Genomic DNA, 23,295 nt, shown 5'->3' on the forward strand with positions numbered 1-23,295 from the left:
GTGTTAGTGTTTGCCCCCCTCTGCAGTATAAGCTGCTTCTCACCCTGCAGTGCGTGCAGCCGCGGGGATGACGAGCGCTGCTTGTCATCACTGCCCATGCAGTCTGTGTCCCGCTCCCTGCCAGCCCCGCAGCTGCCCGCACTGCAATGTCAGTGTCTGCCCGCAGTATCAGCAGCTTCTCACGCCGCGAGGCTGGCAGGGAGCGGGACACTGACTGCTAAAGGTGGTGTCACACACAGCGACGACGACGTCGCTGCTACGTCACCATGACTGTGACGTTGCAGCGACGTCCCGTCGCTGTCGCTGTGTGTGACATCCAGCAACGAGCTGGCCCCTGCTGTGAGGTCGCCGCTCGTTGCTGAATGTCCAGCTTCATTTTTTGATCGTCGCTCTCCCGCTGTGACGCACAGATCGCTGTGTGTGACAGCGAGAGAGCGACGAAATGAAGCGAGCAGGGAGCAGGAGTCGGCGTCTGGCAGCCTGCGGTAATCTGTAACCACGGTAAACATCGGGTAACCAAGGTGGTTACCCGATATTTACCTTAGTTACCAGCCTCCGCCGCTCGCCGCTCTCACGCTGCCAGCGCCGGCTCCTGCTCTGTGCACATGTAGCTGCAGTACACATCATGTAATTAACCCGATGTGTACTGTAGCTAGGAGAGCAAGGAGCCAGCGCTAAGCAGTGTGCGCGGCTCCCTGCTCTCTGCACTGTGACATGTAGCTGCAGTACACATCGGGTTAATTAACCCGATGTGTACTGTAGCTAGGAGAGCAGGGAGCCAGCGCTAAGCAGTGTGCGCGGCTCCCTGCTCTCTGCACTGTGACATGTAGCTGCAGTACATATCGGGTTAATTAACCCGATGTGTACTGTAGCTAGGAGAGCAAGGAGCCAGCGCTCAGTGTGCGCGGCTCCTTGCTCTCTGCACATGTAGCTGCAGGTTAGATTAGATGAGATAATTACCTGCTGTGACGATCTCCTGCCTCCTGACGTCACCGCGGTCACTGCCTTCTCTGCCCGTCTCGCGGGCGGCCCGAGACTGTCACTAGCAGTGACATCACGGGCTCTCGCGATACTGCGTAGAACGCAGCGGGCATAGAAGTCAGTGACAGCGCTGACGTCGGCAGTGCAGGAGATCGTTACTGCAGGTAATGATCTCATCTAACCTCCTGATGGCAGCGCTCGGCATCCCGTGCAGTGACCTGGGCTGACCTATTGATGTTAGCTCAGGTCACTGCACGGCTCTCCCAGCCAATGGGGAACATTTTGTTCTTCATTGACTGGGAGTCTCATTGACTATGGTATGGATCGCCGTGCGACCCCCTTATTGGATTACGCCGGACCCGGATTGGATTGTTCTTGTCAATAAATTGTTGAAAGAGGGAATGTGGGGAGTGTTTTTTCAAATAAAACTTTTTTTGTTGTCTATTTTTTATTTCTTACTGACTGGGTTGGTGATGTCGAGTATCTGATAGACGCCTGACCTCACCAACCCCAGGGCTTGATGCCAGGTGACATTACACATCTGGCATCAACCCCATATATTACCCCGTTTGCCAACGCACCAGGGCAACGGGATGAGTTGGGGCAAAGCGCCAGGATTGGCACATCCAATGGATGCGCCACTTCTGGGGCAGCTGTAGCCTGCTATTTTTAGGCTGGGGAGTGTCCAATAACGGTGGACCTCCCTAGTCTGAGAATACCAGACCACAGCTGTCCGCTTTACCTTGGCTGGTGATGCAATTTGGGGGGGACCCCACGTTTTTTGTTTTAAATTATTTATTTAATTTTAAATAGCGTGGGGTGCCCTCTGTTTTGGATTACCAGCCAAGGTGAAGCTGCCAGCTGTGGTCTGCAGGCTGCAGCCGCCTGCTTTACCCTAGCTGGCTACAAAAGATAGGGGGGACCTCACGTTGTTTTTTTTTTAATTATTTATTTATTTATTGGCTAAATACAAGGCTAAGCACCCTTTAGTGCCACATGAAACATGAAAGGCACTAAAGGGTGCCAGCTTAGAATATGCGGGGGGGGGGGTAGGACATTATATTGGTCTTTCTCATCTATTATCTATCCCTCTATCTATCCCTTGATTCATTCATCCATCCCTCTATTTATCCCTCTAGCTATCTGTCTCTATCTATCCCTCTATCTATCTAGCTGCTTCCGTTTTTTTGCAGTATGAAAAAAATAGGAAGGTACGCAGATGACACACGGACCATATACAGAACGCAACAGATGCCACACAGTTACATAGTTACATAGTTACTTAGGTTGAAAAAAGACCTAGGTCCATCTAGTTCAACCTTCCTCCACCAGTTCTACATTTAGTCACTAAGTCATTTATAACCAACAATGTTTTGTGTACTGAGGACATCATCCAGCCCTTTTTTAAAAGCTGTTATAGTATCGGCCATTACTACCTCTTGTGGTAGTGTATTCCACAGTCTGACCGCTCTAACTGTAAAGAACCCTTTCCTATTTAGCTGTCGGAATCGCTTTTCTTCCACTCGCAGTGAGTGCCCCCTGGTCCTTAGTACTGTCTTTGGAAGAAATAAGTCATGTGCCAGTCCTTTATATTGACCACACATGTATTTATACATATAAATGAGATCTCCTCTGAGACGTCTTTTTTCTAAGCTAAACATATCTAACTTTTTCAACCTGTCATCATATGGGAGGCCTTCCATTCCTTGTAATAGTCTAGTTGCTCGCCTTTGAACTGACTCTAACTTCTGAATGTCCTTTTTAAAATGTGGAGCCCAAAACTGGATCCCGTATTCCAGATGTGGCCTTACAAGTGATTTATAGAGGGGTAACAATACGTTGGGATCACGGGATCTAATCTCTCTTTTTATACACCCTAAAATCTTGTTTGCTTTAGCAGCTGCTGCTTGACATTGAGTGCTGCTGCTCAGCTTATTTGTAATGAGAATACCCAAGTCCTTCTCCTGTTCTGTAGTCCCGAGTTTACTTCCATTTAATGTATACGCAGTTATAGGATTACTCCGTCCTAGGTGCATTACTTTACATTTATCAACATTAAATCTCATTTGCCAAATATCTGCCCATTCTGACATCTTATCCAGATCTTTTTGTAATATTGTACTATCCAGGTCAGTTTTTAATATCCTACATAGTTTGGTGTCATCGGCAAAGACTGACACTGTACTATCAATCCCATTCACAAGGTCATTAATAAAGTGATTAAAAAGAATCGGTCCAAGCACAGATCCCTGCGGCACCCCACTGCTGACTATAGCCCATTTAGAGAATGTACCATTTATGACTACTCTTTGTTTCCTATCTTTTAGCCAATTCCTTGCCCAGTTGCATATTGTGTCCCCTAGTCCTTGCTTCTGGAGCTTTAGTATAAGGCTATTATGTGGTACTGTATCAAATGCCTTTGCAAAGTCCAAATAAATCACATCAGCTGCATTACCAATATCCAGGTTTGCACTTACCCCCTCATAGGACCCCAACAGGTTGGTTAGACACGACTTATCTTTCATGAATCCATGCTGTTTGTCAGTTATCATATTATTTTCTGCAATATATTTTTGCATGTCATCCCTTAAAATGCCCTCAAAAACTTTGCATACTACTGATGTCAGGCTTACTGGACGGTAGTTACCTGGATCTACCCTCTTACCTTTCTTAAATATCGGTACCACATCAGCAATCCTCCAATCCTGAGGCACCAACCCTGTTACAAGTGAGTCTAAAAAGATGAGATACAGCGGTCTGTCGATTACGGAGCTCAATTCCCTCAATATTCGTGGATGAATGCCATCTGGCCCTGGGGATTTGTCAATGTTTAATTTACTCAGACGTATGCGTACTTCATCTTGTGTTAAATTAATTATATCGGGTGGTGAACTTTGATATTTCACTTGTTGAATGATCCCTGGTACAGTCAGTTCCTTTGTGAATACAGATGAGAAATGCCTATTTAATATCTCAGTCTTTTGTTTGTCCTCTATAACTAACTTATTATATTTTAAGGGGCCGATACTATCCTTTGTTTTCCTTTTGGCATTAATGTATTTATAAAAGATTTTGGGATTTATTTTAATGTCATTGGCGATTTTTGTTTCAGTAGCTAATTTTGCTTGTTTGATTTCTTTTTTACATTTCCTATTGATATCTTTATACTTCTGAAATGCTATTTCTGTATTCTCAGCCTTTAAGATTTTAAATGCCCTTTGTTTTTGTTTTATTATACTTTGTACAGTCTTATTTATCCATAGTGGTTTCTTTTTATTCCTGGACATTTTATTACCAGAGGGTATACGTTTTTTACAGGACTCTAGTAGTATATCCTTAAACTTACCCCATTTATGTTCGGTATCCCCAGTTACCATGACTTTGTCCCAATCTACACATTTAAGCTCTTCCCTTAATTTGTTGAAATCAGCTTTCCTAAAATTCCAGGTTTTAGCATTCCCCCTTTGAAATGTTCTATTGAATATTATGTTGAAGCTTACCATATTATGATCGCTGGTGCCCAAGTGCTCCCGGACCTGTAGATCTGAAATTGTATCCGGTCTATTTGACAGGACCAGATCTAGCAAATTATCTCCCCTGGTCGGTTCACCTACCATCTGAGAGAGGAAATGGTCTTGAATAGTAGATAAGAACTTACAGCTTTTAGCACAACCAGAAGATTCTATGTCCCACTGAATGTCTGGATAGTTGAAATCCCCCATAATAAGAACCCGATTATTATTATTAGCTGCCTTTTCAATTTGTTCCAGCATTTCACCCTCAATTTGTTGAGGTATGTTAGGAGGCTTATAGCAAACTCCAATTAGCATTTTTCCATTATTCCCCTCCCCATGTACATTTACCCATACTGACTCTACATTGTTGCTGTTCCCCTCAATGTCATCATACAACACAGGTTTTAGGTTAGATTTAATAAATATACACACCCCACCACCTTTTTGGCCTTTCCTGTCCTTCCTAAATGTACTATAACCCTGTATATTTGTCACCCAGTCATGGCTTTCATCCAGCCAGGTTTCTGTAATGCCCACCACATCATAATCCATGGTTGACATAAGAGTCTCCAATTCATTCATTTTGTTTGCAAGACTTCTTGCATTTGCCAGTAGACATTTAATCCTATTAACACCTTTATTACTCCTAGCCTCCCTACATTCCTTGTATGTCCCATCCCCCCCTAATCCTTCATTGACCCCTACTGTCTCACTGTCTCTATCTGCTCTATCAACACCACCTTGGAGGTCCTGGACTCTCCTAGTTCCCTGTAATCATTTTTAAGGACCTTCCACCTGCCTCTAACTTTGTCATTAGTACCAATGTGCACCATGACCGCTGGGTTTTCCCCAGCCCCACCCAGCAATCTGTCTATCCGATCCGCAATATGCCGAACCCGAGCACCCGGCAGACAACACACTGTTCGGCATTCACGGTCTCGGCGACAGATGACCCTGTCTGTCCGCCTAATTATAGAGTCCCCTACCACCAACATCTGTCTGGGCTTTGCTGCACTCCTATTTCCCTCCTTCCTACAGCAGTTGTTTTCCTGGTTGCTAGGAGCAACATCCTGCTGTAGTGACCCTAGTCCAGGCCCTTCATTCCTAATATCAGCCAAACAGGCATATTTACTAGGTTGTGCCAGGTCTGGACTAGGCTCCCTGACACTTTTCCCCCTACCTCTTCTTCTAACTGTTACCCAGCTATATAATCTAATATATAAAGCTGAGTGTGTGTGTGTGTGTGTGTGTGTGTGTGTGTGAGTCCGCTAAAGGAATCCGCACTATCTCATTTACAATAATGTTTTTTTGCACAGATGACCCATGTGACCCAGGGAGCGTCGTAGACTACGGTTTCACAGGAAAATTTAACCCTGCGCTTTACAGTTACTCTCCAAAAAACATGACTCCATTAAAGTGAATGGAGCCTGGAACTACAGTTTATTAATCTCAGCTGTGATTAGTTACTATAGTAACAAAGGGCAGTGTTAGTATAAGAGGTAATAAGATGTCAGTGGGGAGACGGATAGAGAGAGACAGACAGGGAAAGAAAAGAGACGGAAAGCTAGAGACAGACAGAGACAGACGGTGAACGAGACAGACGGTGAACGAGACAGTGCGGAAATGAAAGCCACCTCACAGACCTGCATCATGCTAGTAGTGACATAGCCATGCTGTGATGTATGACAGCATGACCAAAATATCATGTAGCCCAAGGAAAAAATAGTGGTCAAGATTTTTCACAAAAATCTGCAGTAATTATATTTTATTGTAGATGATCATGATTATTATTATTATCGCACTATTTCTTGCTTGCTGCTACACAGTGTAGATATGTGAATCCTCACATCACATGCAGCAGACACAGTTGTCAACAGTCAAAATGAATGGTCATGTGACCACTCGTATGCAATCTGCACACTCTACATTCGTAGCCCAATGTGTCAATTCATATAGTGACACATAGAGGGATAAGCCTGGAGAATCTATGTGCATATATATATATATATATATATATATATATATATATATGTATACACATAACTATATGACACAAACCACGCACACACACACATGTACCATACATACATGGCGTATATATCTACTATAGACTAACATTGGGTGCTATATAGTCTGCCTTAGGCCCGTTTCACACGTCAGTGAAAAACAGTGACGTTTTTCACTGGCGTGTAAAACACGCACATGTCCCTGCGTGTGCCGTGATTCACGGCACACGTGGGTTGTCTAAGTGCAATCCGGGATCCGTTCTCCGTGGCCCGTGATTGCACATAGAGATTAACTCACCTGTGCGCGCTCCCGCTCTCCATGGTGCTGATCGCTCCCGCGGTGCAGCATCCGGCCGGCGCTGACCCCCGCAGCAGCTGCTTCAGGGTCGGCTGTGTCGCGCATCATGAATATGCGCGACAATAATGAGCCGGCTCAGAAGCAGCAAGCTGCACGGGCTGCAGAGGACATCGCTGGACGCCGGGTGAGTTAAAATGTTTTTTATTTTAAAAGCACGTTTTTTTCTGGCACGTGTTTCACGGACCACACCACTGCGTGGTCCGTGAGACATCAGTGATGCCAGAAACAAATGGACATGTCTCCGTGCGGCAATCACGCACACGCGGGTACGCTGCACGGAGACACGTGCAGTGACAAATCGCTGACGTGTGAGCAGACCCATTCATTATAATGGGTCTGCGTATGTCAGTGATTCTGGTACATTTAAAAAAAAGTACAAACGTCCCAGAATCACTGACGTGTGAAGGGGGCCTTACACAGTATTCATTTATTTATAAGGGGTGAGGAACATGTAACAACTCTTTCTGTTACCATTGTTGATGGGATGTGAGCTGATTGCTGTGTCACAGATGAGAGAAGCTGGATCTCTGCTCTGTCACATACTGAGAGGTCAGGTGCCGGGCAGAATACTGACAGCCATTGAATGTGCAGAGGGAGGGCAGGGGGCGTTTCTGGACACTGAGGCTGGGTGGTGCCAGCTCTGACTGAGGTTTGGCAACCAAGAATACAGGAAATTGTCATGTTTGCTGGAGCTGAATGTAAACAAGGTTCTGCAGAGAATAAGGGTATGTGCGCACGTTGCTTTTTACCTGCTTTTTACCTGCTTTTTACCTGCTTTTTTGCTGCTTTTTCTTCTGCGCTGTTTAATGCCAAAATGGATGTGTTCTTCTATTCAAGGAAAGTCTATGGGAATTTGGGTTTCTTGTTCACACTATGTTGTTCAAAATGCTGCCTTTTTGTGGCAGAACTTTGGTCAAAAACTCAGCTTTTCAAAGAAGCAACATGTCAATTGTTTTTGCCATTTGGGTTTTGCACTGCAAAGCTGAGTTTTTGACCAAAGTTCTGCCACAAAAAGGCAGCATTTTGAACAACATAGTGTGAACAAGAAACCCAAATTCCCATAGACTTTGCTTGAATAGAAGAACACATCCATTTTGGCATACCTCCCCAACCGTCCCGGATTCTGCGGGACTTGCACGATTTATCAGGGCTGTCCCGCACTCCCGTGGCTCACAGCTGATGTCCCGGCTCCTCCCCTCAGTGAAGTGAATAAATTAAATTAAATTATCATTGGATTTTCGGGGCGGCTGGGACTCGAACTCGTGGAGCTGTGAGTTCTTTGTTTCAAAGGCAGCAGCTCTAACCACTGAGCTACTGCCTCTATTGAAAGCAATAGCAAGATTTTGTTATCTTGACCTCTATACTGCAGGTGAGACACCAGAAGCAGATTATTCAGCTGCAAAGATGGATGGTGGGATGGATGAATGGAGGGATGAATGGAGGGATAGAGGGAGGGATGGATGGATGATAGAGGGATGAATGGAGGGATAGAGGGATGAAAGGAGGGATAGAGGGAGGGATGGATGGATGATAGAGGGATGAATGGAGGGATGAATGGAAGGATAGAGGGAGGGATGGATGGATGATAGAGGGATGAATGGAGGGATGAATGGAGGGATAGAGGGAGGGATGAATGGAGGGATAGAGGGATGAATGGAGGGATAGAGGCAGGGATGGATGGATGGATAATAGAGGGATGAATGGAGGGATGAATGGAGGGATAGAGGGAGGGATGGATGGATGATAGAGGGATGAATGGAGGGATAGAAGGAGGGATGAATGGAGGGATAGAGGGATGAATGGAGGGATAGAGGCAGGGATGGATGGATGATAGAGGGATGAATTGAGGGATGAATGGAGGGATAGAGGGAGGGATGGATGATAGAGGGATTAATGGAGGGATGAATGGAGGGATAGAAGGAGGGATAAATGGAGGGATAGAGGGATGAAAGGAGGGATAGAGGGAGGGATGGATGGATGATAGAGGGATGAATGGAAGGATGGATGGAGGGATAGAGGGAGGGATGAATGGAGGGGTAGAGGGATGAATGGAGGGATGAATGGAGGGATAGAGGGATGAATGGAGGGATAGAGGGAGGGATGGATGGATGATAGAGGGATGAATGGAGGGATGAATGGAGGGATAGAGGGAGGGATGAATGGAGGGATAGAGGGATGAATGGAGGGATAGAGGCAGGGATGGATGGATGATAGAGGGATGAATTGAGGGATGAATGGAGGGATAGAGGGAGGGATGGATGATAGAGGGATTAATGGAGGGATGAATGGAGGGATAGAAGGAGGGATAAATGGAGGGATAGAGGGATGAAAGGAGGGATAGAGGGAGGGATGGATGGATGATAGAGGGATGAATGGAGGGATGGATGGAGGGATAGAGGGAGGGATGAATGGAGGGGTAGAGGGATGAATGGAGGGATGAATGGAGGGATAGAGGGATGAATGGAGGGATGAATGGAGGGATGGATGATAGAGGGATGAATGGAGGGATGAATGGAGGGATAGAGGGAGGGATGAATGGAGGGATAGAGGCAGGGATGGATGGATGGATAATAGAGGGATGAATGGAGGGATAGAGGGAGGGATGGATGGATGATAGTGGGATGGATGGATGATAGAGGGATGGATGATAGAGGGATATATAGATACACGACAGATAGATATAGAATCATAGATAGAGGGATAGAATCATAGATAGATAGAGTCATAGATAGATAGAATCATAAGGCCCCGTCACACTAAGCAACATCGCTAGCAACATCGCTGCTAACGAACAACTTTTGTGACGTTGCTAGCGATGTTGTTGTGTGTGACATCCAGCAACAACCTGGCCCCTGCTGTGAGGTCGTTGGTTGTTGCTGAATGTCCTGGGCCATTTTTTAGTTGTTGCTGTCCTGCTGTGAAGCACAGATCGCTGTGTGTGACAGCGAGACAGCAACAACTAAATGTGCAGGCAGCAGGAGCCGGCTTCTGCTGAGGCTGGTAACCAATGTAAACATCGGGTAACCAAGAAGCCCTGTCCTTGGTTACCTGATATTTACCTTCGATACCAGCCTCCTCCACTCTCACTGTCAGTGCCGGCTCCTGCTCTGTGCACATGTAGCTGCAGCACACATCGGATTAACCCGATGTATGCTGTAACTAGGAGAGCAGGGAGCCAGCGCTAAGCATTGTGCGCTGCTCCCTGCTCTGTGCACATTTAGCTGCAGCACACATCGGGTTAATTAACCCGATGTGTGCTGTAACTAGGAGAGCAAGGAGCCAGCGCTAAGCATTGTGCGCTGCTCCCTGCTCTGTGCACATTTAGCTGCAGCACACATCGGGTTAATTAACCCGATGTGTGCTGTAACTAGGAGAGCAAGGAGCCAGCGCTCAGTGTGCGCTGCTCCCTGCTCTCTGCACGTGTAGCTCCGTGCGGTGGTAACCAAGGTAAATATCGGGTTGGTTACCCGATATTTACCTTAGTTACCAAGCGCAGCATCTTCCACGCTGCGCTGGGGGCTTGTCACTGGTTGCTGGTGAGCTCACCAGCAACTCGTGTAGCCACGCTCCAGCGATCCCTGCCAGGTCAGGTTGCTGGTGGGATCGCTGGAGCGTCGCAGTGTGACATCTCACCAGCAACCTCCTAGCAACTTACCAGCGATCCCTATCGTTGTTGGGATCGCTGGTAAGTTGCTTAGTGTGACGGTACCTATATAAAGAATCATAGATAGAATCATAGATAGAGAGATAGAATCATAGATAGATAGATAGATAGAATTATAGATAGATAGAGGGATAGATAAATACTGTATCTCAATGTTGGTGAAAGAGTCAGATTCATTTGTTCCCATAAAACTACTATAAAGAAATGAGGAAAAAAATACAAATACAATTTTTTTATTTTTTTTTCATCTTGACCACCTTGGATTCAAACCAGCAGCGTTCAAAACTTGTGTGCAGCAACCTCCTGGCTTTCCTAGCTGCTCTAGCTGTTGAGCCACTAGGATTGATGATGTCAGAGGGAGGAATTCACATAAATGAACCTACAATGCAGCCTCTGATTACACACAAGATTACACAGCACACAGCTACATTGTACAGAGCAGCATCTCTATGTCCTGTATTCTAGAGGGAGAGGAAAAGAGGATTTTTTTTGTTCTAATAAAGTTACTAAAAATAATAAAAAAAAAATAGTATAATGTAATTTTATTGCACTTTTTTTTATAAAATAATAAACATCACAAATCAGCAAATAACATGGACATAGTTGGTGTCCCTGTAATCGTAATGACCTGAACAACACAGCGATCAGATTATTTATGGGGATCGGTAAATGGCGGGAAAAAAAGGCGCAATTTATTATTTTTCTTTATTAAAACCCATAAAAAAATGTAATAAAAATGGATCACTGAGGCCGTGTTCACACATAGCGTAAATGCTGCATTTTTTCTGCAGGTGTCCGCGCCACGAGTGCAATAACAATGTTCTATGATTATTGCGTGTTTGCGGTATTTTTTATACATTGTCCCCCTTATTTGATACATGTTTGTTGCTGATGTGAATACTGAAGCTTATAAAGAAAGAAACACCAAATCCGCACAGTTCAGCGGCGTCTTTCCACGCACCAGGAGCGGAGATTTCAGGACGTCTCATCCACTTTGCTTGGACAATTAGTCCGTGTTCACATGTAGTGTAAATGCTGCATATTTTTCTGCTGTTTCTTTGCACATTTATTCTGCTGTGTTTGTCCAAGTAAAGTGGATGTGATTCCATGAAAAGACGCCGCTGAATTCTGCGGTTTTCGGGGGGGGGGGGGGGGTGGTTTCTCTGGAGGTTTCTATGTGGAGCTTAAAAAAATGCAGGAAAAAGCTTCTCTGTACATAAAAACACTTAGAAACGCAGACTCACATGTGAACCAAAAACACATTAAATAGTGGAGAAAAGGCAGAAAAAATGCAGCAAAAATGGAAAAAACAGAGAAGATTGTTATTGTGTAGTATAGTGCAGGCAGAAACAAAAAGAAACAGAATTTATGCAACGTGTGAACACAGATTGATAGGCACAAATAAGCAACATGTCATATAGTGACACAGAAATATAAAAAAATTCTGACTGCTATAAATTTGAATGAACAGTCCGGGGCATCTGCTGAATGACCCTTACTGCTAAATGGGTGTGGCTAGGGGTGTGGCTAGGGGCGTGGTCAAAATTTGCCGCGGCGCGCGCAGCGCGCCGCATACTTTGTCCCTCTTTCCTTTCTTGAAAAGTTGGGAGGTATGATTTTGGCATTAAACAGCGCAGAAGAAAAAGCAGCAAAAAAGCAGGTAAAAAGCAACGTGCGCAAAGGGTGAATTCAAGAGGAACAAAAGTTAGAAAACTAAAAATAACAATGTAGGGGTGATTTATATGACAATACAGCACAGATTAGCTTACAATTTTTTTTGGAGTGTATGTCGGATAACTCCTTTAAGCGGTGAAAAAAAATCTGAAATTTGTTAAAAATAATTACATTTTCGCTGGTGTCACAATTTTCTTAGAGCCATAACAGTTTCAATTTACAGGATATGGACCTGTCTGAGGGCTTCTTGTTTGCACCTCGAGTCAATGTTTTTATTGATGTCATTCTGGATTAGTTGCAATGTTTTGATCACCTCTTATTACATATTTGTTGTGTTGTGGCAGCTAAAAAGCCGCATTTCTGACTTTTTTTGTTACTCTGTTTGCAGATTGGATTAATTTAATTAATATTTTGATAGCTCAAACTTTTACAAATGCAGCGATACCAAATCTGTGTATTTTTTTTTGTTGTCCCTAATTTTTAATTAGTGAATGGGGGTGATATACGGGCATGCCACAACATTGCTGTATATAGCAAAAATCATGGTGCCCTATGAACATCAGCTGCAAGCTGGTTTTCAAAAAAGTAACACCATGATAGGTCTTCATCAGACCCCCGGCTGTCATGGCAAACCATCAGCACATTGTGGTCATATTACAGGCGTGCCAATACCAACGAGGAAGGACATGCGCACTTGCATTACATACTTTTGTGAGAGATTAACAGCAGAATTAAACAGTTTAACTCTCGTAGATAAACCTCCACTTCCCTACAGCTGTTAGAGGCAGATGATGGCTGTAAAAGACAGCCATAATCTGTAGGAAAAGATACAGGCTCGGCTTGCAAGTCCGTATCAAAATCAGGGAGCTGGTACATGACGTAATAGTACATCATATGTTGGTAAGGGGTTAAAATACTTTTTCTTTTTAGCACTTGTATGTTTTTCACTGTCTTTCTTCTTTTTTCATTTATTTTCACATGTATTCATTATATCGCACAATTATTAACTGTAACTTCTTTCTTTCAATGTTCTGCTACAACCTTTCTGGGCGAGTGGCTGCCACTGTTTTGTAAAACTCTCTCCCACTAGGCTGCATGAGTATTCTCCTTATGCAAATTAAATTACCCATGCCCCTAAAATTAGCCCATGTCATACAAGTGCATCTAAATAAATTAGAATAAAAAAAGTTAATTTATTTCAGTAATTCAATTCAATAAGGGAAACACATCTTAAATAGAGTCATTACACACAGAGTGATCTATTTCAAGTGTTCTGTTAATGTTGATGATTATAGCTTACAGCCAATGAAAACCCAAAAGTCGTTATCTCAGAAAATTAGAATATTATATAAGACCAACTGAAAAAAATAATTTTAAACTCAGAAATATTGGCGTACTGAAAAGTCTGTATAGTAAATGCCTCAATACTTGGTCAGGGTTCCTTTTGCATGAATTACTCCATCAATGCAGCGTGGCATGGAGGTGATCAGTCTGTGGCACTGCTGAGGTGTTATGAAAGTCCAGGTTGCTTTTACAGCAGCCTTCAGCTCATCTGCATTGTTGGGTCTGGTGTCACTCATCTTCCTCTTGACAATATCTCATAGATTCTCTATGGGGTTTAGGTCAGGTGATTTTGCTGGCCAATCAAGTACAGTGATACTGTGGTTATTAAACCAGGTATTGGTACTTTTGGCAGTGTGGACAGGTACCAAGTCCTTCTGGAAAATGAAATTTCCATCTCCAAAAAGCATGTCGGCAGACGGAAGCCGGGTAAAGCGCCAGGCTTGTCACATTAAATAGATGCAACAATCTTGTGTAGCTGCAGGTTGCTATTGTTAGGCTGGGGGTGGCCACTAACTATGGCCCTCCCCATTCTGAGAATAACAGCCCCCCGCTGTATCAAAATTGTCGGTGACGGCACGCTGTTTTTTTTTTTAAACTATTTATTTGAATAATTTTATTAAAAAAGCTGCATACGGTTCCTCTTATTTTGATACATAGCCAAGATAAGGGGGGTTTCAGCCTAACAGACTTTGCAGCATCCGCCCTCTCCTCAGCAGCTCTGATCTGATCTCAGCAGAGCCTGAGCCGAGGTTCATTAGCATATCGCATCCAATGCTCTTACATTGGATGCCACATGCCAGTGTGACCCCGGCCTACAATATAAACGTGCATAAAGCCTGTGATTGGAAGCAGTCAGCTGACATGCTGCCATTCGTGTGGAGTGCGTCTGACTGCAACCAATCACAGGCGCCAGTGGGCGTGGAAAGCAAGGCATATTCAATTAAGGCAATTAGCAGCCCAGGAAGTGAATGCATGACCTGGAAGCAGAGTACCGCCATGCCGGAACCTCTGTAAGTGCAGCGCACATGCTGCTATCTCCCCATCCCTTCTACCAAATTTTTAATTTCTGGATTCTGATCCCCATAGACTTATATGGGCATCGGATTCCAGACCACAACTGGGTTTTTAAAAAAAGATAATATGGACCCACCGGTCACAGTTATCTGTAAGTCCGCTCATCACTATTCATGATTTTTTTGTCTTGTTTGTATTTGTTGTAATTTTTCTGCTTATGTGATATTTTTCTGTATCTACCATTACTAAATTGTATTTTGAAATGGTAAAAGGCAGACACCACCCTCTACACTGTAATGATAATGTATGTCTCCATTTAACAGAATCTTATATCAGAACTAAGAAAAATCAAAGCAAGTACGAAGACATCATCATGGCGGTCCACTTGTTCAAGAAGATGGCATTTTCATTAGCATATCAAAAGTCTATAATTCCAGTCTCCAATGAAATCACCGATATGATTTTATCCTATGTGAAACAAAAAGTAAGTATAATAAGAAGTTGTTCTATTGAGTCAAAGATTCCAATCCTATTTATTTGTAATATCAGTTCTCCTGGCATGTCTGCTATACTAGACTTGCATTCCCCATTAATTCTGGAGCACCTTTTCTTTGAACTGTGAATGGGAACATTCCCTTACTATTCAGTCTGGAAATATCTAACTATGGCTGGTGCCAAAGGTACTACATTCACCTTACAGACGGTGATGAGTGGACTGGCCAAGGGCTCACCACACTCAAACGCAACAGACTAATTGCCATAAATATAAGACTGTTAAATTCAGGCCAGGAGACATGCAGCCAGTCCAGTCATCGCTATCCATACACATAATCTGAATGTCCAGCCTGGGAAAAAAGTCTTATTTGACTAGTGGGGTATACCATTCACCTTGTAAGTATGATATCTCTATTATATTGGTTTCTCAGAGTTAGAAGAAATTAGCCATGGATCTCTAGGAACTGTGCCACATATGCCCATGAGTTTTTGGACATTTGTGTCACTGTGCTATTGAAGTTAATGGTTGTTACATCTCGTGGCTCTCCTGAGGCAAGGACTGAGGCAGTCTCCCATTCCTTGCCTGCCACGAGCACTCCTGCTCAGCAGCGCTGAAGGTCTGCCAGACTGCGCAGTGTGCAGGAGATACCTTCTCAGAGAGGCAGCAGAAGGGTGACCCCTAATGGTTCTCCTGTTACAAGGAGTGAAGCGGTCTCCCATTCCTGGCCTGCCGCAGACTCTCCTGCTCAGCGGCCCCAAAGGTCTGCGAGGCTGCGCAATGTGCAGAGGTTTACTGCTCAGGGAAGCAGTGAGATTCCCGTTATCTCTGCACATTGTGAGACCGAGGATCCCGCCTCTATTTCCCAGAGGCAGGAGGGTGAGCATGTGCAATGCGTGGTGGGTCCTGATTCGCTCACTGACGTCACACGGCTTGATGACAAGGCTGGTAACGTGGTGAATCCTGACTGGCCAGGCTGGGACGTCGTGGACCCTGATTGGGTCAAGTCCGTCATCTCCGCCTCGCGCCCGCCCTCGGGTGGAGCTGCACCTCCTTAAAAGCTCCCCCTGCCATCATGGCGGTGCGTGACCGTCCTTCTATGTTTGGATGTCTGGCAGCGTGCTGCCACGCCACTGCTCAGGCATTACTGTCTCTTGTGGGCTTGGCCCTTGCTGCTCCGGCAGTACCTCGTTTGCAGGCCGTGTTCCTGCCTTGCTGCTCCGGCAGTACCCCCGTCAACAGGCCGTGTTCCTGTCCCAGGTGAGCTCCTCAAGTCTCCATTGGACTCACCTGGTTATTGAAAGCACACGTGCGTGGGCACCTCTGTGCTACCCTCGTGCCATATTCTCGTGACTTCCACTGGCACATGTGCGTGGGCACCTCTGTGCTTCCCCGTGCAACAGGTACACCGAGCCGTGAGATCTGTGCCATACAACCCTCACGGGTTAGGGCAGATCGGTGTACATAGATCGTCTGTGACATTCCAGACGATCGCTAGCAGCAACCCGCTCACTCTTCACCCACCATAGCGGCGGTCCCTTACACCGCACAGTGGACCTTGACCGGCGGAAGCAGTCCATTTCCCATCTTGGCACGCTTCCCCGGGTCCCCCTCGTAACAAATGGTGTTAACCTTCATACTAAATAGAATAAAGAAGCAATGTTTTACAATTTCCTATTTAAATTGTCTCTTCAGTGAGGAAGGAGACAAACTCCAGTGCCACGTATTGGAGATAGCAATCCTAAAAGTCAAAACTGGCCCTTTAACAAGCCTTTCATAAGACTTAGGATTTATGCCAGATCAGAACCTCAATTTGCAGACACGGTGTTTCGGGGTGATTGCCCTTCGTCAGTGCAAAGTATGAAATATGATCAGGCAGCGTGAGAAGCTATAGTGGGGTCTTAGGGGAAAACCTTTCTCCTCTCGGAGACTTGACAAACCATTCTGGCTGCCAGTGAGGAGTCTTAAGGCCCCGTCACATGCAGCAACGTATCTAACGATATATCGCCGGGGTCACAGATTCCGTGACACACATCCGCCATCGTTAGCGACGTCGTTGCGTGTGACACGCACGAACGACCGTTAACAATAGAAAATACTCACCAAATCGTCCATTGTTGACACGTCGTTCCTTTTTAAAAAATCATTGATTGTTGAGCAAGCTGGTTGTTCGTCGTTCCCGAGGCAGCACACATCGCTACGTGTGACACTTTGGGAATGACGAACTGCAGCTTACCTGCGGCCGCCGGCAATGAGGAAGGAAGGAGGTGATCGGGATGTTACGTCCCGCTCATCTCCGCCCCTCCACTTCTATTGGGCGGCCGCTTAGTGACGCCGAGGTGACCACGCACGAACCGCCCCCTTAGAAAGGAGGCGGTTTGCTGGCAACAGCGACGTCACTAGGCAGGTAAGTCCCGTGTGACTGATCCGAACAATATTGTGCGCCATGGGCAGCGATTTGCCCGTTACGCACAAACGACGGGGGCGGGTGCTTTCACCAGTAGTATTGCTAGTGATATCGCTGTGTGTAACACTCCCTTTATAGCTGCAATGCTATATTTCCCAGAGGAGCATTGCAGCTACAAGACTCCTCACTGACAGCCAGACTGGTTTGTCAGGTCTTCGCAAGGAGAAATGTTTTCTCCTTAGACCACATTCCTCTTAAGGCCGCTTTACGTGCTCTGATTTATTTGACTATATGTCGTCCGGGTCACGGTCTTCGTGACGCACTTCCGTCATCGTTAGCGACGTCATTGCGCGTGACACCTACGTGCGACTCCAAACGATCGCAAATAGGGTGAAAATCATTGATCGTTGACACGTCGTTCAGTTTCAAAATATTGTTCGTCATTTGGAACGCAGCAGACATATTGCTACGTTTGACACCCTGCCAACGACGAACAACATCCACACGACTGCCTTGGTCAAACAATATATTGCTGAACAATGTAGCGTCGTTTGTGAGATGTGTACGTGTGATTGTTACAGAACAACCTATGAGCGATCTTGGCAAATCGTAACAACGATCTGGGCGTGTCACATCGCTAACGAGGTCGCTAGCGATATCGTTGTGTGTAAAGCAGCCTTTAGACTGCCTTTTTTTATTTTTTGAAAAGTGCATGGAAATAATGAGAGTAAAACATGTAAAAATCACAATGTGTAAGCATACCCTTAGACTAGGTTCATACTACCGTTTTTCACTCATCTGAGAAAATCGGTCTGATTGTGCGTTTGTTCAAAGTGTGATCCAATTTTTCAGGGGTGGAAAGAAAAAAGTTTCTCCACCTCCTTTACATTGTTAATTGTATTTATATTATATTCTATATTATCAATCCATGAAAATCAGACTGCACTTGGATGTTATCCTAACGCAGTCCCATTTTTTTTTTTTTTTTCCATAGACCCATGGAGTTGAATGGACTAGTGCCAGCTGATTCTCAGAGGCAAATTGTGCATACTACGAAAAATTGTACATGTCTGTGCATTACCCTTTAGGATAACATGGTCATGATAAGTTCAAGACGATGGTTATCACTAGTCTAATTTTTACAGCCGTATACACAAGCCCTTAGGTAAACAATTTGTGACCGTTCGTCTGGTCTCCCATTATGTAATACATGACATAATGAAGAAAATTGTAAGGGAAAAAAGGCATTTCTTTGTCGCTCCATTGGGAGACCCAGACAATTGGGGTGTATAGCTACTGCCTCCGGAGGCCACACAAAGTATTACACTTTAAAAAGTGTAACCCCTCCCCTCTGCCTATACACCCTCCCGTGCATCACGGGCCCATCAGTTTTTAGCTTTGTGTTGAAGGAGGCACACATGCACACAAGCTCCACATTTTAGTCAGCAGCAGCTGCTGATTATATTGGATGGAAGAAAAGAGGGCCCCCCACAGGGCCCCCGGCATGCTCCCTTCTCACCCCACTATGGTCGGCGGTGCTGTTAAGGTTGAGGTACCCATTGCGGGTACAGAGGCTGGAGCCCACATGCCGTTTTCCTTCCCCATCCCTTAGAGGCTCTGGGAGAAGTGGGATCCTAACCGGTCACCATTCACTGGGACCGAGCTCCATCCGCAGCCCCTGGGGGAATCTGACGGACAGGAGCCTGGATATCATCAGGGACAGGGCCCTGCATCCATAAGGTACTCTGTGTCCCCTTAGGGACGGTGCATGCAGCGCCTGTGTTACAGACGCCGCAGCGGCTCCTGTGTGGTTGGTGAGACCGGGACTACCGCGCTGACCGCGCCTGTTTGCCGGCCGCGTTTTTAACTTTAGTCCCCGGCTTTTGCGGCCTAGTACCATATACTCCCGCCCCCGGGCCTGCCAGTCAGGGGTAAGGGCGGGACGGCCGACTGGACGTCGGCAGTGAGGGCTGGAGCATACTTTGGTATCATCCTCCCCCCTCACTGAGCACTGTGGGGCACCAGTTTCCCGCACTTTATTAGGCACGCCCACGGCTCCATCCTCCCCTTAGAACGCTGGTAGCCATTGATATAATCACCTCTGCCGGTGGGGGATTTCAGAACGAGCTCCGCAGTTCTGGGAGAAGTGGGATCCTAACCGGTCGCCGTTCACTGGGACCGGGCTCCCTCCGCAGCCCCTGGGGGAATCTGACAGACAGGAGGCTGGATATCATCAGGGACAGGGCCCTGCATCCAGGAGGTACTCTGTGTCCCCTTAGGGACGGTGCATGCAGCGCCTGTGTTACAGACGCCGCAGCGGCTGCTGTGTGGTGTGTGAGCCGGGTCTACCGCGCCGACCGCGCCTGTTGGCCGGCCGCGCTTTTAACTTTAGTCCCCGGCTTTTGCGGCCTAATACCATGTACTCCCGCCCCCGGGCCTGCCAGTCAGGGGTAAGAGCGGGACAGCCGACTGGACGTCGGCAGTGAGGGCTGGAGCATGCTTTGGTATCCTCCTCCCCCCTCTCTGAGCACTGTGGGGCACCAGATGCCCACACTTTATTAGGCACTTCCACGGCTCCATTGTTATAATCACTTCTGCCGGTGGAGGATTTCAGAATGAGCTCTGCAGCTCTGGGAGTCCCAGGCAGGGAATCTGGTGGACACACCACCGCTTGGGCGGTTGGTAAGCCACACCAGTTGTCAGGTGCTGGCCCCCCTTGGGTGCCGAAGTGTGTGTGTGTATATATATATATATATATATATATATATATATTGTATACATTTTCCCTATTCGGCAGCATTATTTGCTTTTGGCTATATCTCTAAGAGGAGACAACAGCATGTCGTCCGCAGAAAGCAAGGGGGCCAAGGCACAGGCTTATTTTGCAACCTGTACCTTTTGTGCGGCTATGTTACCTGCAGGTTTCACCTACCCTCATTGTGACAATGCTCGGCCCCTGTGGCACTCACTCAGCCGGAGCCTCCGGCACTGGTGGGACCCTCGGCTCAGGTGGTACCGCCGGTTTCCACTGCACAGATGGAAGGGACAGAGTTTACAATTTTGACTGAGAAGCTCTCTGAGTCGCTTCACATTCCATGGCTCAGTCTATGGACAGATAGTTTGCTAAGATACTAGAAGCTTGGCAGTCCAGACCAGTAACACAGGGCCAGGGCACTGTGAGTTCATCGTCCCCAGGCCCCTCTCGGTCGATACAGCAAAGGGCTCCTGGGGTGGCTCCCAGATCCCACGGTGAGAACTCCGACACGCACCGCAGCCTCAGACAGGCTAACCGGGCTTGCTGGGAACCTTCCCCGACTTCATCACGCGGTTCGGGGTCTCAGCATGAGGACTCTCTGGAGGATGAAGCGGAGGTCGCAGCTCAGGGCTCTGATCCTGACGTTGCTCTCAATCTGGATACACCTGAAGGGGACGCCATAGTAAATGACCTTATAACGTCCATCTACCAGGTGCTAGTCCTTCTCCCCCAACTCCACCTATAGAGGAGTCGGCTTCACAGTAGGAGAAACACCAGTTAAGGTTTCCCAAACGTACACGGAGTGCGTTTTTCGATCACTCTAACTTCAGAGATGCTGTCCAGAAGCACAGAACATTTCCGGACAAGCGCTTTACTAAGCGCCTTAATGACACAAGTTACCCTTCCCCCCTGACGTAGTCAAGGGTTGGGCTCAGTGTCCCAAGGTGGATCCTCCAGTCTCCAGACTGGCGGCTAGATCCGTAGTATTAGTGGCAGATGGTTCATCGCTCAAGGATGCCACTGACAGGCAAATAGAGCTCATGATGAACTCCATCTATGAAGCCATAGGCGCGTCTTTGCTCCGGCCTTCGCAGTCGTGTGGGCACTCCAAGCTATCAGCTTGTCTGTCTGAGACTAATGCGGTCGCACGTACCTCTGCCCCGCAGGTTCTGTCTTTGACTTCTCAGGCGTCGGTTTTTTCGTCCTACGCCATGAACGCCGTCCTGGACTCTGCGAGCCGTACAGCGGTAGCATCCGCCAATTCGGTGGCAGTCCGCAGGACCATGTGGCTACGCGAATGGAAGGCAGACTCTGCTTCCAAGAAGTTCTTAACCGGTTTGCCATTTTCTGGCGACCGTCTGTTTGGCGAGCAATTGGATGAAAAACCGATGGGTGAGAGACATTCCGTCTCACGGTTACAGGATAGAGCTCAGCTCTCGTCCTCCGACTCGTTTCTGCAGATGCAGTTGTGATCCCCGTTCCGCTTCAAGAACGTGGTCGCGGTCTTTACTCCAACTTGTTCGGGGTACCAAAAAAGGACGGATGATTCCGGTCCGTTCCGGGCCTCATTCTGCTCAATAGACACGTGAGAACCAGACGGTCTCGGATGGAATCTCTCCGCTCAGTCATCGCTTCGATGTCCCAGGGAGTCTTCCTAGCATCAATCGACATCAGGGATGCTTATCTCCATGTGCCGATTACACCAGAGCATCAACGCTTCCGGTGTTTCACCTCCGGGTCGAACACTTTCAGCTCGTGACTCTGCCTTTCGGCCTGGCGACAGTCCCACAGGTCTTCGCCAAGGTCATGGCATCAGTGACGATGGGCCTACACTCTCAGGGACACTCGGTGATCCTTTACTTAGACGATCTCCTAAGTCAAGGCACCCTCCCGGGTGGCATGTCAACACAGCCTGAACATTGCTCTGGAGACTCTCCAGAGGTTCGGGTGGATCATTAATTTCCCAAAGTAAAAATTGACACCGACCCAATCACTGACTTACCTCGGGATGGAGTTTCAGTCTCCCTCAGAGATAGTGAAGCTACCGCTGGACAAACAGCGTTCGCTGCAGACAGGGGTGCACTTTTCCTTTGGGCCCAGTCTCACCCCTTAAGGCGCCTCACGCGCTTCCTAGGGAAGATGGTGGCAGCAACGGAGGCAGTTCCCTTTGCGCAGTTTCATCTGCGTCCACTCCAAGGGCACATTCTCCGCAAATGGGACAGGAGGTCGACGTCCCTAGACAGGAACGTCTCTCTTTCACTGGCAGACAAAGCCTCTCTTCAGGGGTGGCTTCTTCCCACTTCTTGGTCGAAAGAAAAATCCTTCCTGCTCCCATCCTGGGCTATGGTCACGACGGACGAGAGTCTGTCAGGGTGGACAGCGGTCTTCCTCCACCACAGGGCTCAGGGAACCTGGACTCTGACAGAGTCCTCCCTTCAGATCAATGCTCTGGAGATAAGGGCAGTGTAGCTAGCCCTAAAGTCGTTCCAGCGGTGGCTGGAGGGCAGGCAGATCCGCATACAGTCGGACGACGCCACGGCGGTCGCGTACATCAACCACCAGCACAGAGCGCTGGCGGCGGACGCATCAGTTCAGGACTGGTCGCAATTTCGACTGCCTTATGTATTTCCTCCTCTGGCGCTGCTGCCCAGAGTGTTACTCAAGATCGGGTCCGACTGCCGCCGCGCCATCCTCGTCGCTCCAGACTGGCCGAGGAGGTTGTGATACCTGGATCTGTGGCACCTCACGGTGGGTCGACCGTGGGCACTCCCGGACCGACCAGACTTGCTGTCCCAAGGGCCATTTTCCATCTGAATTCTGCGGTCTTCAACCTGACTGGGTGGCCATTGAGTCCTGGCTCTTAGCGTTCTCAGAGTTATCTCTATCACGCCTTTCGCAGAAGGTGGTCTTCCTAGTGGCAGGCACATCACTTCGGAGAGTGTCTGAGCTAGCAGCGTTGTCATGCAAAGCCCCCTTCCTGGTGTTTCGCCAGGATGAGGTGGTTCTGCGTCCGGTCCCGGAACGCCTACTTAAGGTGGTATCCTCCTTTTTTCTTCTCAATCAGGATATCTCCTTACCTTCTTT

General features: G+C 47.1%; 1 protein-coding gene across 2 annotated transcripts in view; it reads left to right on the forward strand.

Annotated features, from left to right (window-relative positions):
* The window catches only part of LOC142245128 (putative methyltransferase DDB_G0268948), a 108,353-nt gene that overhangs the window by 24,818 nt on the left and 60,240 nt on the right, over nucleotides 1–23,295 (forward strand). For both annotated transcript variants that reach the window (XM_075317485.1, XM_075317486.1), the window contains exon 2: nucleotides 14,880–15,040. In XM_075317485.1, coding sequence (XP_075173600.1) covers nucleotides 14,930–15,040 — 111 coding nt within the window. In that variant the 5' untranslated portion in view covers nucleotides 14,880–14,929. The remainder of the gene's footprint in view (nucleotides 1–14,879; nucleotides 15,041–23,295) is intronic.

Source organism: Anomaloglossus baeobatrachus, chromosome 7 (genome assembly GCF_048569485.1).
Source record: "Anomaloglossus baeobatrachus isolate aAnoBae1 chromosome 7, aAnoBae1.hap1, whole genome shotgun sequence".
NCBI lineage: Eukaryota > Metazoa > Chordata > Amphibia > Anura > Aromobatidae > Anomaloglossus > Anomaloglossus baeobatrachus.